At 33.3% G+C, this 16,520-nt stretch overlaps 1 protein-coding gene across 3 annotated transcripts in view; it reads right to left on the minus strand.

Moving 5' to 3' along the window:
• Nlg1 (Neuroligin 1) overlaps positions 1-16,520 on the minus strand; it is a 280,296-nt gene that overhangs the window by 159,081 nt on the left and 104,695 nt on the right. For all 3 annotated transcript variants that reach the window (XM_075289018.1, XM_075289017.1, XM_075289019.1), the window contains exon 6: positions 10,131-10,262. In XM_075289018.1, coding sequence (XP_075145133.1) covers positions 10,131-10,262 — 132 coding nt within the window. The remainder of the gene's footprint in view (positions 1-10,130; positions 10,263-16,520) is intronic.

Below are 16,520 nucleotides of genomic sequence, written 5' to 3' on the forward strand. Positions count from 1 at the left end.
GGGACCTATAATAATTGTGGCAAAGATGTTGATGCAAAAAATATGGACTGAGAAGACGGATTGGGATGAATGTTTGTCCGAGTCTAGTACCCTTCGGTGGCGTCAGTTCATTGATGATTACGAGCATATAAACAATATTGAATTGACACGTTGGATAGGATTTAGTCCAAATTGTCAAGTGGAAATTCATGGATTCTCCGACGCCTCTGAAAAGGCTTATGGGGCATGTGTTTATGCGCGGATAAAGTCCGTTCATGGGGCTATTCAGACCCATTTGTTGCTTGCGAAATCGAGGGTGGCTCCTGTGAAGACTATTTCCCTCCCACGGCTGGAACTTTGTGGAGCACTTTTATTAGCGGAACTGATAGATGTTTTAAGGACCGACTTGAAATTAGATAGCAAGAGTATAAAATATGCTTGTTGGTCTGACTCTACGATCGTACTGGCTTGGCTTCAAAAGCCTCCTGCTTCATGGACTACTTTTGTTTCTAATAGAGTGTCGAAGATTGTTGACTTGGTGGGGAAAGACTGTTGGGGACACATTGCTTCAGAGCATAACCCGGCGGATATACTTAGTAGAGGGCTTCGAGCACAAGAATTGGATGGGAATACCTTGTGGTGGCATGGACCATCGTTTATAAGGGATTCGAATTATGGGGCATTTCAATCTCAGGATGAATTTCACACGGATGAGGAATGTCGTGGTATTACTGCCCACTTCTCCTATATTAGCGATTTTGAAGATATTCTTGTTCGATTCTCGTCCTATTCGAGGGCGTTACGGGTAATGGCTTACGTCTATAAATTTATTTCATTGTTAAAAGGGAAGTCGCCACCGATGATAGACCTGCAGGTTTCCTTTAGTGAGCTGCAATTTGTGAAAACAAGCCTTGTTGTTGTTGCACAAAAAGTATACTTTCCGAAAGAATATTTCAGTTTGACCAATGATAGTCCTCTGCCTACGTCAAGCAAACTGCTTAGTTTGAACCCTTTCATCGATAAAGAGGGTGTGATCCGAGTGGGAGGACGATTATCCAATGCAATTTCTTTGTCATTTAATGAGAAACATCCAGTCATTCTGCCGAATGAAAGCAAATTTTCACGTCTCTTGATCAACTTTATTCATGAAATTACATTGCATGGAGGAAATCAGTTAATGCTTAGAGTACTTAGGTCAGAATTTTGGATCCCAAGGGCTAAGAATTTGATAAGGAATGTTATAAGAAACTGCAGAATCTGCACTATTTGCGCGAAGAAATCAAAGAAACAGATTATGGCAGCTTTGCCAGTGTCCAGAACTATCCTTGACAGACCTTTCACACGAACGGGCGTGGATTTCGCTGGCCCATTTGACATTAAAAATTATACAGGTAGAGCTTGTTTGATAACTAAAGGTTATGCTTCGATTTTTGTTTGTTTTGCCACCCGAGCTATTCACTTGGAAGCTGTTAGTGATTTAACAACGGCCACCTTTCTCGCAGCATTTGCCAGATTTGTTTCTCGACGCGGTTGAAATGTTTTCGGACAATGGGACGAATTTCGTGGGAGCCGCAAGAGCATTGCGGGTTGAATATCGGAATTTTATTCGGAATATGAGTTCAGAAGTTGTTCACTTATATGCGAATAATGGGCTAGATTGGCACTTTAACCCAGCAGGCGCACCGCACATGGGGGGCCTTTGGGAGGCAGGCGTCAAGTCTTTCAAACATCATTTTAAAAGAGTTGCATTTAACTTAAAGTATACCTTTGAAGAATTTTCGACCCTGTTGGCACGGATTGAATCATGTTTAAACTCGAGACCCCTTTGTCCATTGTCGGAGGACGTTTTTTGTCTTGATGCTCTGACCCCCGGACATTTTCTAATTGGTGGTCCCCTTTTGTCCCCCCCCGAACCGAGAATCAGTGAGGCTCCTATTTCTATTATAAATCGATGGCAGCGAGTAAAAGCAATAAACCAAAATTTGTGTGTACGTTGGAAAGAGGAGTATTTGAGAGAGATTATTAAGCGAAATAAATGGAAAACAGATGAAGTAAATGTGAAGATAGATGATATGGTTGTTATTCGTGACGACAATTTGCCGCCCAACGAATGGAGATTGGGCCGTATAGCAAAGGTTTTTCCTGGCGCGGACGGGAAAGTCAGGGTTGCAGAGATTCGAACGTCGAAGGGACTGCTAGTAAGACCGATAGTTAAACTGGTTCCTCTTCCTATGGATTAAGCAGAACCTATCCGTCAATTACATTTTGTTTTTTTTTCTTTTTTTTCTTTGTTTTTTCAATATTTTTAGAATCATGGTTAAGGCGAAGAAATATAATTCAGAGAACCGCGGAAATAAGCAGAGAATTGTATGTCGAGTGTGTTTAAAAGATCACCCACTTAGATTTTGTAGCAAATTCTTGGCGATGAATTATTCGGAGCGTATGAGGATTGTGTCGATATACAGACACTGCGCAGGTTGTCTGGCTCACGATCATACATGGCGCACATGCAGTAGTGAAGGTCGATGTAAGAAATGCGGCGATATGCACCACACTTTACTCCATAAGCCGGGACCACGTTCGGCCTGTAGGGCCATAAAAAGTGTGGTAAAGAGATTAGGACCTCGTTCGTCTAAGTCTCAAACTGATTTAGGACCTAGTTCGTCCAAATCCGACCGCAAAGATGGACCTAGTTCGTCCAAATCCAGACACAATGAAGGACCTAGTTCGTCCGAAATCAGGAATAAAGATGGACCTAGATCGTCCTCGAAGGGGTCCAGACACGTTGTGCCATATACACGCAGAGAGACCAGTATAGTAGATATCAAGGGAGTTATGAGATCTGATATGACGTATAGTATACAAGAGACTGTGATGCTCCGTCCGACGGCAATGGTTAAAATTATTTGTGGCGATCGGCATATATGTGAACGAGTTTTAATAGATCAAGGTTCTGAGATAACTATAATTGACGAGTCGCTGGTCCGTAAAATCGGTCTAAAGGTTGTCAAAATTGGAAATCGATTCAGATGCGCTTTGCAGCTTCGTGGATGCCACGACGTCAGTAGTACCGTCGAAACCTATGCTGAAGTTCGTAAAAAGTTCACCATACAAACGCCAAGGAAATCAGTGGACTGTCGTATACTTGAAGAGTATCCTGGATTGCAATTAGCAGATCCTCTGTTCTACATGTCGGCTGCTGTGCACCTATCTTTAGGAGGAGATTTGTATTCCAAGATTATACGCAACGGGGTCGCCGGTGGAACACTCGGGAAACCTCTTGCCCAATTTACTATATTCGGGTATATAATCTCTGGATCATGTTCGTCTTAACTCTAGATTATTATTTTCACTTTACGTAAAAAAAAAAACACATATCATTAAATTGCCATTTTGAGAATTGCAGAATACTGCAAAGGGGCCGGAATGTTGACGTTGAGAGATATCATGAGTCAACAGTTTTGAACTTTAAAAACAACGCCATCTATAAATTCAACTGGGTGACTTTCTCGCAAAAATTATGAATCAGTTGCTGTAAGATATGGCCACATAGCGAGGAGCTTGGGACATTTTTGTTATATATTAAGTTTAACATTTCTTTTATTATGAATATTTACTTGAATGTATGTAGGTGTGAGTGGATTAGAAGAAGTCAAACCGCGCGGTCATAGACCATTGTATTGAACTTTATTAAAAAAGCCCATTGTATTGAAAAGAGAAGCGTGTAAATTATATATAGTGTTCTGAACAATAATTAAAAGAAATTATAGTTTAATAAAATACTTTGGAAAATAATAAACTAGTGAATTGAAACATAAAGGTGTCTATTATTTGGCTGCATATTCCCTGCGTGCGGTATTGTGACTCTCTTTTTTTTTGTTTTGTTGGCTCCTATAGTACTCCGCCGGTGTATCACGAAATACCCTTTACTAAATACCCTTTACTAGGGGAAGTTGAACAGTACTGTTGTTACTTTTACAACACATACTAGATATATATTTTGACATTTGCCGTTTTTGTGTTTTCCCCAATGTACGTACGTACAAAAATACATATCGACATTTTAAACGTTTACTCACACTACGCTAAGTACTAGCTAAATTTGAAATTACCTACACAGTGTAATTTCAAAGTTACACATTTCATTCAAGTAATATTTTATTCGGAGCGGAGCGGTTTTTCATTAGGAAACCGCTCCGCTCCCGCTCCGCTCCGGATTTTAGAAATGCCGCTCCCGCTCCGGCAAAAAAAGGGTTTGTTCCGCTCCGCTCCACGCTCCGCTCCGGATCCCTGATCACATCCGTCAAATGTGTTGGAGGCTATATATAAAGGTTTGTTCCAAATACATACATTTAAATATCACTCGATCTGGACAGAATATGATAGATTTCTACAAAATCTATAGACCCAAAATTTAAATCGGCTAATGCACTAGGGTGGAACACAATGTTAGTTAAAAAATATGGGAAACATTTAAATCTGAAGCAATTTTAAGGAAACTTCGCAAAAGTTTATTTATGATTTATCGCTCGATATATATATGAATTAGAAGTTTAGGAAAATTAGAGTCATTTTTACAACTTTTCGACTAAGCAGTGGCGATTTTACAAGGGAAATGTTGGTATTTTGACCATTTTTGTCGAAATCAGAAAAACATATATATGGGAACTATATCTAAATCTGGACCGATTTCAACCACATTTTCCACGCATAGCTAAAATGCTAATTCTACTCCCTGTGCAAAATTTCAATTAAATCGGAGCAAAAAATTGGCCTCTCTGGTCATATGACTGTAAATCGGACGAAAGCTATATATGGGAGATATATCTAAATCTGAACCGATTTCAACCAAATTTGGCACGCATAGCTACAATGCTAATTGTACTCCCTGTGCAAAATTTCAATTAAATCGGAGCAAAAAACTGGCCACTGTGGTCATATGAGTGTAAATCGGACGAAAGCTATATATGGGAGATATATCTAAATCTGAACCGATTTCAAGCAAATTTGGCACGCATAGCTACAATGCTAATTCTACTCCCTATGCAAAATTTCAATTAAATCGGAGTAAAAGATTGGCCACAGTGGTCATATGAGTGTAAATCGGGCGAACGATATATATGGGAGCTTTATCTAAATCTGAACCGATTTCAATAAAATTTGGCACACTTGACTACACTACTAATTGTACTCCTAGTGCAAAATTTCAACCAAATTGGGGTAAAACTCTGGCTTCTGGGACCGTTTTAGTCCATATCGGGCGAAAGATATATATGGGAGCTATATCTAAATCTGAACCGATTTCAACCAAATTTGGCACACTTGACTATAGTACTAATTGTGCTTCTTGTGCAAAATTTTAAGCAAATTAGAGTAAAACTCTGGCTTCTGGGGCCATATTAATCCATATCGGGTGAAATATATATATATATATATATATATATATATATATATATATATATATATATATATATATATATATATATATATATATATATATATATATATATATATATATATATATATATATATATATATATATATATATATATATATATATATATATATATATATATATATATATATATATATATATATATATATATATATATATATATATATATATATATATATATGGGAGCTATATCTAAATCTGAACCGATTTCTTCCAAAATCAATAGGGGTTATATTCTGAGCATATTTGTGCCAAATTTGAAGTCGATTGGACTAAACCTGCGTCCTAGACTTTGATTACAAAAATGTGTTCGCGGACAGACGGACATGGCTATTTCGACTCAGGAGCCCACCCTGAGCATTTTTGCCAAAGACGCCATGTATCTACCTCGTCTCCTTCTGGGTGTTGTAAACATATGCACTAACTGTTCCACAGTGTGGCGCAGGGTATAAAAATATGCTTTTTCTCACACATTTTTCTTAAATAACCAAACAATATTTACAATCGCTGTTAATTTTTACTAAAAGAATATACCTTGACTTAAATTTACACATTTCAAATTAAGTTTATAACTTAAAGAACTTTTTTTACCAGCAAAATCTCTAAAATACCTTGCTAAACTATGAATTCAAGAAAAAAATCAATAGCAAAGAGCTGCCACTTCGTCGGCCTGAAACGGCTAAACGGGTTGCCATATTGTTTTACCATTTTGGATTTGTTTTTTGTAATGTTTTGTCAACGTTTTCGTAGCACCAAATGTTTAATTTTCTCAAGTTCAAAAATTGATTTTATGCGTGAAATTTCGGTCATTTGGCCCAATGTGCATTGGTCGGAAAGTTGGAAGCCTCCGTTGTCTGTGATTCGTAGGGTGGGGATTCATATCTACTGTGATGTGAGGAATTGTTGGGGGCAATTCGAGGATGAATCAATGACAAACGACTGCACTAGGCAAACAAAATCCTATCTAGCCCTATGTTAAATTGGTCAAACTCAGTTACGAATTGCTGTCCGATTTACCATATTACTTTTATTTTTTTCATACTCTGAAATTTGACCACCATAACTAAGATAGTCTTGGACAAAATCGTTCAACATAATCATTCGGATTTATCGTTCCTCTTAGTTCTTTCAAATAGATGATGTATAATTTCTTTCGTAGAAAATTTACCATATTTTATGACAAATGATTAAGCGATAGTCTCTTATTTGGCTTATTTTCTTTTAAAGAATATGTTTATGGACTAAAGAAAATTTTGTTTATGTATGTATTCAATTTATATTGGCCAACATATACTCAATCAATTCACAGAAGGTATTACCTATATATCTATAGATCAAAGTGGGAGAATTCACAAACGAGTCCTTTTAATATTTTCCTTTGACAACATTATTTGGTTGCAATCGCCTCCAGTTGTCTACTTAAATCTTCCTCAAGATTACGAGTTTCCTTTGTTCTTTGTTTATCAAAATCAATATTAAGCAAACGGAGTATCTTATTTTGAAACAATTTTTGTTTTGTATTCACTTTGTAAAATAAATAAAATATTATTTCGGAAGGATCAGTTCCTTTTTAATTAGTGTTTCACTTTCACAGATATCCATTATGCTAAACATCCTTCTTCAGTATTTGTCAGAACATCAATACTTGATATTGGTAATTCTTAATGTGCATAACAGATTTCTTGGCTAATTGGAAATTCTTTGAATTTTATGAAAAAAAAAAGAAGAAAAAGCAAAGAGAAGAATGAAGTAACGAAGCATTTGAAATATAACTGTTTAATATTAAACAAAAATACACTGACAATAATATAAAAGCCCCAATATGATAGGATAAAATGATTGACCGTCTGACCATTTACTTTTGATCGTGTAACAGAGGCCTCATTCATACAAAAATTTTAGAAAATAAAAATCTTCAAAGAGGTTAAAATTGCAGTTTAACGACCCTCTTCATGTACTAGTTTCGTTAAGCTTTAACGGTCAATTAACAAGAAGTAAGTTTTACATAAAAATTTCCGGCACTTCAGTTTCATTACTGGCACATCAGCATATTAGCAGGATGACATATATTTCCCTAGAAGGATTAAATTTTGATTAGCTACCCTAACACTAACGGAATCTCATGAAAATGGTTGTGAGACACATAAAAAAATTTAAATTTTGTGTTCAAAATTACTCCTTTTTTCTCCAGAGCTCGTGATACATTTTATAAACGTGTGCTTAATCTGTTCAAGTTGGATTTTGGTTCTGATGAAAGCTTTTTTGTGAGTAAGGGTTTCTTGTATTTTATTCATTAGGAAATAAAGCTCCCAGAAGACTATGTTACACTCCAGTCCGGGAAAAAATTCCACACAGAGAAAGAATATAATCACCTTAAATATGTTTAAAGAGATGCTCTTTTTGGATGGTGAACATTAAACTTTTTGAACACTCAAAAAAAAGTGAACTCTCTATTTCACTAAAGCCAATTTAACTTTATTTTAGTTCATACACCCTCAAAAAAAAATCGCTTCTCTAACATATGTTCCAAACATATTTTGCAGGAAGCACATATATTATTGGATATTGCCGAAACATTATTATGTTTGTTTTATGTTATATGTTTGGAAGCATTTTGAGCCCAAAAATATTATATGCTTGGAAGAATTTTCTCCCCAAGAAGATTGTGCTCATTCCCTCACATAATTTTGACTTCCACGAAATTTTTAGTTCTTGGCACCTTTTTCTGTAATACAAATAATGTTGAAGAAATTATTCAATTTTATAATTTTTTTAGGTAAAATTTAAAAAAAAAAATAAAATTTAATAATTTTGCCTGGATGGAGAATCGAACCGAGGACCATGCAGTTTGTAAGCCAACACACTATCCACTGGGCTACGTAGCTGTTATAGTCACCAGTAGATAATTATCGTTATAAGTTACATTTATATAGCATAGTTTGCAGCGCCCACGAGCCCATGCAAACATTACATTATTTAACAGAAACATACATTTGTTGGCCACGTGGAGCAGTGGTTAGCATATGTTCCGATTTCTTTTAACGAATCAAGAAAAAAAATTGTGCCAATAATGCAAAAATGATAAACAAAAAACACATGTCCACACATACATAAAATGCTGCCCTCAAGACGAAAACACATGCTGTTTTTTTTTCAAATGTCTATTCTCTTCGTTCCGAATGTCCGAATACTCATTCTAATATTCAAATTAAATAATATTTAGACTTAAGCATGTACAATTTTTAGCCTTATCATAAAACAGTTTTCCGAAACAACATACATGCGTTTTCACAGAAATTCCTCTCTTTTCATTCTATCGCTGTGTTCTGTTGATATCTTTCGTCAACCCTCCCGGTTTCCCCTTGAAACATGTTTTATGCGATCGAACTCCTTCTCTAGGTGTATTGTTAATTTTAACTAAATTATATTAGACGGCAATCTTATAAAAATAGATAAATATCTTGCGATAAATTCAAGAAATTTTGCATATATTTTTTTGTATTTTGAAGAAAAAAATTTTGAGATAAAAGTTGTACAAATTTTTTTAATTCCATGCGAAGTTCACGATTTTCAGTTAAATCTAAATTTTTTTGAAAATTCTCAAAATTCGAACTAAGAAATATTTTGTATATAAGTTTTTTTTTCACTTTTTTAATTAATGTAAACTAAATTAATGAATAATTTATACAATACAGAAATCTAGCTGATATTGTTATTTTAAATTGTTATTGAAGAAGAATAATTTTCGTGGATTAGAAGAAAATTAAATTAACTTTAATACCCCATTTTTTAGAGTGTACATTTGCATAGTACTAAGGACAAACTTTGCAAGGTTTGAGTTAAATTTGCTTTTGTTTTGTTGACATAGAATATCTTAATATGGAAAGAAAAGAGAGTGAGAGAGAGTCTAGCACTTGATTTCTATTGGTTGCCAAGCAAAAAAATTAGGAAGTTCTTCACAAGACATAACTTTAAAAGAACTCCCAAAAATGCCCTCCCAAAGATGTTCTTTATTTTAACTGCACAGGAAGTTAATTTCAGTCAATTTTTTATAAATCGATTTTTTCTTATTTTTAATGGGATTTTTTTTTGTTTCGAATAGGTTAAATACAGATTAAGAATTAACAAAGTGGTACAAATTATTTAAATTTTGCCTTGTCCTATGAAAAGCCCATGTTAAATTCATTGCTTCTGCGCCAATTTGACACAACTTCCGGATCCAAAAAGAACATTTTCACTATTTTTTGGGCTACGCTTTTTTTGCTGGGTGGGTTTATGTGTAGGCATCTTTATAGAATTTCCTTTTGACTTCCCCGTAATTCATTAACTTAATCCTGGTCTTACCAATTGAAGTGAAGTTAAAAGTGAAATCCATTCTAATTCCCCCAAAAACACAATAGCAATTATCATTGATTTTAATACCTAATAAAAAAAACCTGAAGATATGTCTTACAAAATTTTTAAGCTCCACTTTATTTGAGATCTCCGTTTTTTTTCCTCTTCCGTTTTTCTTCCAACCAATAAGCTACAGTAAATGTTATACAAGGATTTTCCTAAGGAAATTACAGTAAATTTAAATGTCTTAAAGTTAGCAATATCTCCATGGGCAAAATCTAAAGAGTGGCACCATTATCAACTAGGCATTCATGCCGAAAAATAAAAAAACAAAACCAAAAATTCATGCATTCATACATACCGACTAAAATGTTCCGTGTTTTGGCCCATTACTTTATAGGGTTGATTGGGTATTACATGGCCATCTACAATGGGACCCAATGATGTTGAAAACTGTGACATAGATATCGGTATCTTTAAAATGTCCTGATAGCTGTAAAGAGACAAGAGAGGGGAGATCATTTTACAAAAAAAGGGGATTTTGTTTTCACAAAAAGGCATGCCATAGAATTACTCTATTACTCTAATAAATAAAAAAATCTACTCTAACAAATAAAAAAAAAAAAACAAAATGTCTAAGCCCCTTACTTTTTGTCAACAGAGGAAAAGTTTACAAAATGTCCCCATTCATATATGCGTTATCATATGATCCTGTCTGCTCGGTGAGTGTGGGTGTGTGAAAGTTATATAGGTTCTTATTGATTTCATTGTATTTTCCCCCCAGTATGTCCTTTTATGGCAATTGCTTGTTGAGCTTAAGAAATGAAATATAATAAAAAGGCCAGGTAAAAACATACTCACAAAATAGGCTTTTTTAATTATTTAAAAAGTTCTAAATGCTTAAGGTTTTTTTTCATTTGGCTTTAGATTTAGCCTTGCCCTTTTGAAAAAAAGACCCAAGAATATTATAATTGTTGAGGTGCAGTTATAGATAGCCAACCTGAACGATGTGTAAGTATATGTATATACGATAGTAAGACTTTACAGTGAAACAATTTTAGTGTGGATAGAAGGTTAGGTTAGGTTAGGAGTAGAGGTGTACACGTGACACGAAATTGTCGTGACTCACGAAAATTTTCGTGATTCGTGCGTGAGTCGTGAGTCACGCTCATGACAACAGCATGAGTGTGCGTGAGCGTGATTAACAAACCAAAATGTCGTGCGTGAGACACGAAAATAATATCTTCGTGAGTGTGCGTGAGTAACGAAGTACACTCACGAATATATTCCTGCTCACCAACATAAAACGCTTAAGAGTTAAATTCAATTACAATTTTAGTGACACCTGGGATGTTAAGAGTTTAATAACACTTTCGATTTTAATAATGCTCATGTTTTCAGACACTACGGTAAGGTAAATTAATCATAAAATTATTCGTGAGTCACGATATTTTTCGTGAGTCACGACATTTTTCGTGAGTCACGGTATTTTTCGTGAGTCACGACGTTTTCGTGCGTGAGTGTGCGTGAGTAAAAATTTTCTTTTCGTGAGTGTGCGTGAGCGTGAGTCCTACCAAAAAATATCGTGCGTGAGTGTGCGTGAGTATGCTTTTTAAGCCCGATGTAACAGGCTCACTTATGGTACCACGGTGGTGAACTTCTTCTCTCTTATCACTGAGTGCTGCCCGATTCCATGTTAAGCTCAATGACAAGGAACCTCCTTTTTATAGCCTCGGGCTCGGCTACATTACGGCGTTCTACATTACAGTGAAACCACTTAGAGAAGCTTTGAAACAATCAGAAATGTCATCAGCATTACTGAGGTGGAAAAACTTTTTGGTGTTCGGTCGAAGAAGTAATCGAACCCACGACCTTGTGTATGCAAGGCGGGCATGCTAACCATTGCACCACGGTGGCTCCCAGTGCGTGAAAAGTATGTCTCAAAAATTTAATGAAATAACTGTGGGTATAAAGTTCATTGACCGTAAACTTTAGTTCAATGTGAACTAAAGCCGAAGAAAATTTTTTTTGTGTGAAAAGAAAAATATGTAGCGTTTTTTCTGACTATTTTTATACCCTCCACCATAGGATGGGAGTATATTAACCTTGTCATTCCGTTTGTAACACATCGAAATATTGCTCTTAGAACCCATAAAGTATATATATTCTGGGTCGTGGCGAAATTCTGAGTCGATCTAAGCGTGTCCGTCTGTTCAAATCACCCTAACTTCCGAACGAAACAAGCTATCGACTTGAAACTTTGCACAAGTAGTTGGTATTGATGTAGGTCGGATAGTATTATAAAGGGAGCCTCTAACAGAAACATATTTCATCCGATCCGGCTGAAATTTGGTACATGGTGTTGCTATATGGTCTCTAACACTCATGCAAAAATTGGTTCACATCGATCCATAATTATATATTTAGCCCCATATAAACCGATCCCCAGATTTGGCTTGCGGAGCCTCAAAGAGAAGCAAATTTCATCCGATCCGGCTGAAATTTGGTACGTGGTGTTGGTATATGGTCTCTAACAACCATGCAAAAATTGGTCTACATCGGTCCATAATTATATATAGCCCCCATATAAACCGTTCTCCAGGTTTGACCTCCGGAGCGTCTTGGAAGAAAAAAATTCATCCGATCCAGTTCAAATGTGGAACGTGGTGTTAGTATATGGCCGCTAACAGCCATACCAAAATTGATCCTTATCGGTCCATAGTAATATATAGCCGATCTCCAATCACACAAAGATTGGTCCATATCGGTTCATAATCATAGTTGCCACTCGAACCACTCGAAAAAAATAAAATTTTATTTCAATAGAAAATTTTGTTAAAATTTTATTTCTATAGAAAATTTTTGTTAGATTTTTATTTCTATAGAAAATTTTGTCAAAATTTTATTTCTATAGAAAATTTTGTCAAAATTTTATTTCTATAGAAAATTTTGTTAAAATTTTATTTCTATAGAAAATTTTTGTTAGAATTTTATTTCTATAGAAAATTTTGTCAAAATTTTATTTCTATAGAAAATTTTGTCAAAATTTTATTTCTATAGAAAATTTTGTTAAAATTTTATTTCTATAGAAAATTTTGTTAAAATTTTATTTCTATAGAAAATTTTGTTAAAATGTTATTTCTATAGAAAATTTTGTTAAAATTTTATTTCTGTAGACAATTTTGTCAAAATTTTATTTCTAAAGAAAATTTTGTCAAAATTTTATTTCTATAAAAATTTTTTTGAAAATTTTATTTCTATAGAAAATTTTGTTAAAATTTTATTTCTATAGAAAATTTTGTCAAAATTTTATTTCTATAGAAAATTTTGTCAAAATTTTATGTCTATCTATGTCTACGTATTTTATCTATCTTTTTTGATTTAATATATACCACGTATGGATTTACATACAATTTAGAAGACGGTGTTAGGAGATTTTAAGATACCTTGCCATCGGCAAGCGTTACCGCAACTTAAGTAATTCGATTGTGGATGACAGTCTTCAGTAGATGTTTCTACGCAATCCATGATGGAGGATACATAAGCTTCGGCCTGGCCGAACTTACGGCCGTATATACTTGTTAAGTATATATTAAACATTTTATGAAATAAACGTAGGTATAAAATTTAATTAGTTCAATACGAAACAAAAATTTGGTACGATTCCCGAACATAGGAACAACGAACTACGGTATGATTATCTCAATCATAAAATGTGGAGTACAATTTAGTTGAATTTTCGCATGAGTTAGTTCATTCTTCCAATAAAATAGTATACTTTTTTCGGGGTAATATATAATAAATTTGATACAGTTATTTACAACTTAAAAATATCGGTCTATATGGGCCGCTATATTCCAAAGTTGGTAAAACTTTTTTAAAAAAACCAAAAAAAAAAACTCCAGATATCAAATTTCTAGGAAATCGGATTAAAATTGCGGCTTCCATGCCCTTAACAAGTCAATTCGGGAGATCGGTCTATATGGGGCTATATCGAAACACGGTCTGATATAGCCAATCTTCGAACTTTACTTTACAGCAGACAGAAGACAAGTTTGTATACAATTTCAGAACGATAGGTTCATTATTGAAGGCTGTAGCGTAGTTACAACAGACATACAGATATCCAAACAGCCAGACGGACATTGTTAGATCGTCTTATAATTATCTCCCTGATATATGCTTTACATAGTCAGAAATCGATATTTCGATGTGTTACAAACGGAATGACAAACTTATTATACCCCCATCATCATCATCACCCTATGGTGATGGGTATAAGAAAATTTGATTTCAGACCTTTATTAAATCTTTTTCAAAGACTTCATATTTGGTTTAAAGAGTACTTCATACAATTTTATGAGGTTCCACTCTAGTCTAAATCCCTCCTATATATACCAACTTGTATCGTTTTAGTAACTTTGCAAAAACGGTCTTAGTTTTAACAAAGAAACTGTAGACTATATTAAAACCAAAGACATTTGGTAAAACTTACTTACAAAGGTCGATTTTAAGTGCATGCCAAGTATGTATGCTTAATGCAAGGGGAAAAAAAAAGAACTGAGAAAAGAAATTTTGTTTGTCATAAACTTTAAAAGTTGCCATTTTTAAAAATGATTAGAAGCCACACAACTACACAAAAGTAGCAACACATGTGCGTTGAATGCATTCTACTACAATGAAGACACGATCTCGAACTTTGGTTAAAATGTCCATGATGATGAAGAAGCAGCGGTTGCTACATCCAGATTTATGTATATCCCAACATATTTTGTCATTCTCAAAAAGTTAATGCAGTCAAGTGTGATTTATGGTATAAATATTTAGCAATCCTTCATAGCATTCAAGATAATCTACCTTGTAGAGGCACATGCATTTGGAGGAAACGGACATGTATTTTTGAGTGTGTATATGTGTGCTTATGTGGGGGAATGTGCATGGATATGGTTTTTGACAATGTATTGTGCAGATATCCTTTGGCATTGGTTAACTGCAGTATTTCACTCAAAAATATCCTGTACACTACAAGAAGATGTCCTTCTTTAGAAGCTTAAAGCTACACAAATGGTTTTGTTATTATGCCATCAACGTTTGAATTTTTTATGTAGTTGGTTTTTTTTTCGTCCTTTTGGCTTCCTTTCTTAGTTTATGTTTTATTATGTTCACAAACACAGACACACATGTACATAAAAAGAGCGAGAGAAAACATCTTTTTTAAGCACATCCTTCATATTTTCATTTAACATTCAACACTGTGCAGCACAGACGGAAAGAATAATAAGATTTGTTTTCCTGATCCAAAATGAAAAAAGAAGGTAGACTTTGTGAGGTTAAAAATATTTTAATACCACTGAGATCCTTTAAAGGAGCTTTTAAAGAAATGAAAAGGACATTTTTGTTCAAAATATATGTCTTGTTGTTTTTTTTATGGAAAATTGATGTCCTCTGATACACAAAATACAATTCATAATTTTAATAAGATTTCTTTTGTGGACATTTATTCCTGAACGCAAATAAATTCTTGGTTGTGAAAAATCCAGGAATCCTTGGATTTAAAGAGAAATATTGTTTTGCATTAATAATAACCAAGGCCTAACGAGGATTTACTTCCTGGTTGGTTTTTATGTTCACAATACACATGAAAATGAAATATAAACACTTTCAGTTTAACAATACCAACCAGAGAGCATGCAAAAATAATAAATTTCTTTTGAGGCTTCATAAGAAATAGTAATTGTTAGTCTTTATATTTTGCAAAATTTGAATAATTACACATTAAGATCCTGGGTCAAGCATTTAGAACATTGAAAACTTTAAATATGACACAGCCATACGTTTGAGAGAAGAACAACCGTAGGGCAAGCGTTACCAAAGAAATTTATGAATATTATCAGCATTGAAGCTAAGTTAAAAAAAAATTAGTTCTACAAAATATTTTGTTAAATTTTATTTCTATAGAAAAATTATTTCTATAGAAAATTCTGTCAAAATTTTATTTCTATAAAAAAGTTTTGTTAAAATTTTATTTTGATTTTGTCAAAATTTTATTTCTATTGAACATCTTGTCAAAATTTTATTTCTATCGCAAATTTTGTCAAAATTTTATTTCTATCGAAAATTTTGTCAAAATTTTATATCTTATAAAATTCTATAAAAATTTTATTTTTATATCAAATTTTGTCAAAATTCTATTTCTATAGAAAATTTTGTCAAAATTTTATTTCTATAGAAAATTATGTCAAAATTTTATTTCCATATAAAATTTAGTCAAAATTTTATTTCTATAGAAAATTTTGTCAGCATTTAATTTCTATAGAAATTTTTTTCAAAATTTTATTTCTATAGAAAATTTTGGCAAAATATTATTTCTATAGAAAATTTTGTCAAAATTTTATTTCTATAGAAAATTTTGTCAAAATTTTATTTCTATAGAAAATTTTACTAAAATTTTAATTCTATAGAAAATTTTGTCAAAATTCTATTTATATAGAAAATTTTGTCAAAATTTTATTTCTATATAAAAATTTTAGCAAAATTTTATTTATATAGAAAATTTTGTCCAAATTTTATTTCTATCAAAAATTGTGTCTAAATTTTATTTCTATAGAAAATTTTGTCAAAATTTTATTTCTATAGAAAATTTTGTCAAAATTTTATTTCTATAGAAAATTTTACTAAAATTTTACTTCTATAGAAAATTTTGCTAAAATGTTAATTCTATAGAAAATTTTGTCAAAATTCTATTTCTTTA

Source organism: Haematobia irritans, chromosome 1, assembly GCF_050003625.1.
Source record: "Haematobia irritans isolate KBUSLIRL chromosome 1, ASM5000362v1, whole genome shotgun sequence".
NCBI classification, from domain to species: domain Eukaryota; kingdom Metazoa; phylum Arthropoda; class Insecta; order Diptera; family Muscidae; genus Haematobia; species Haematobia irritans.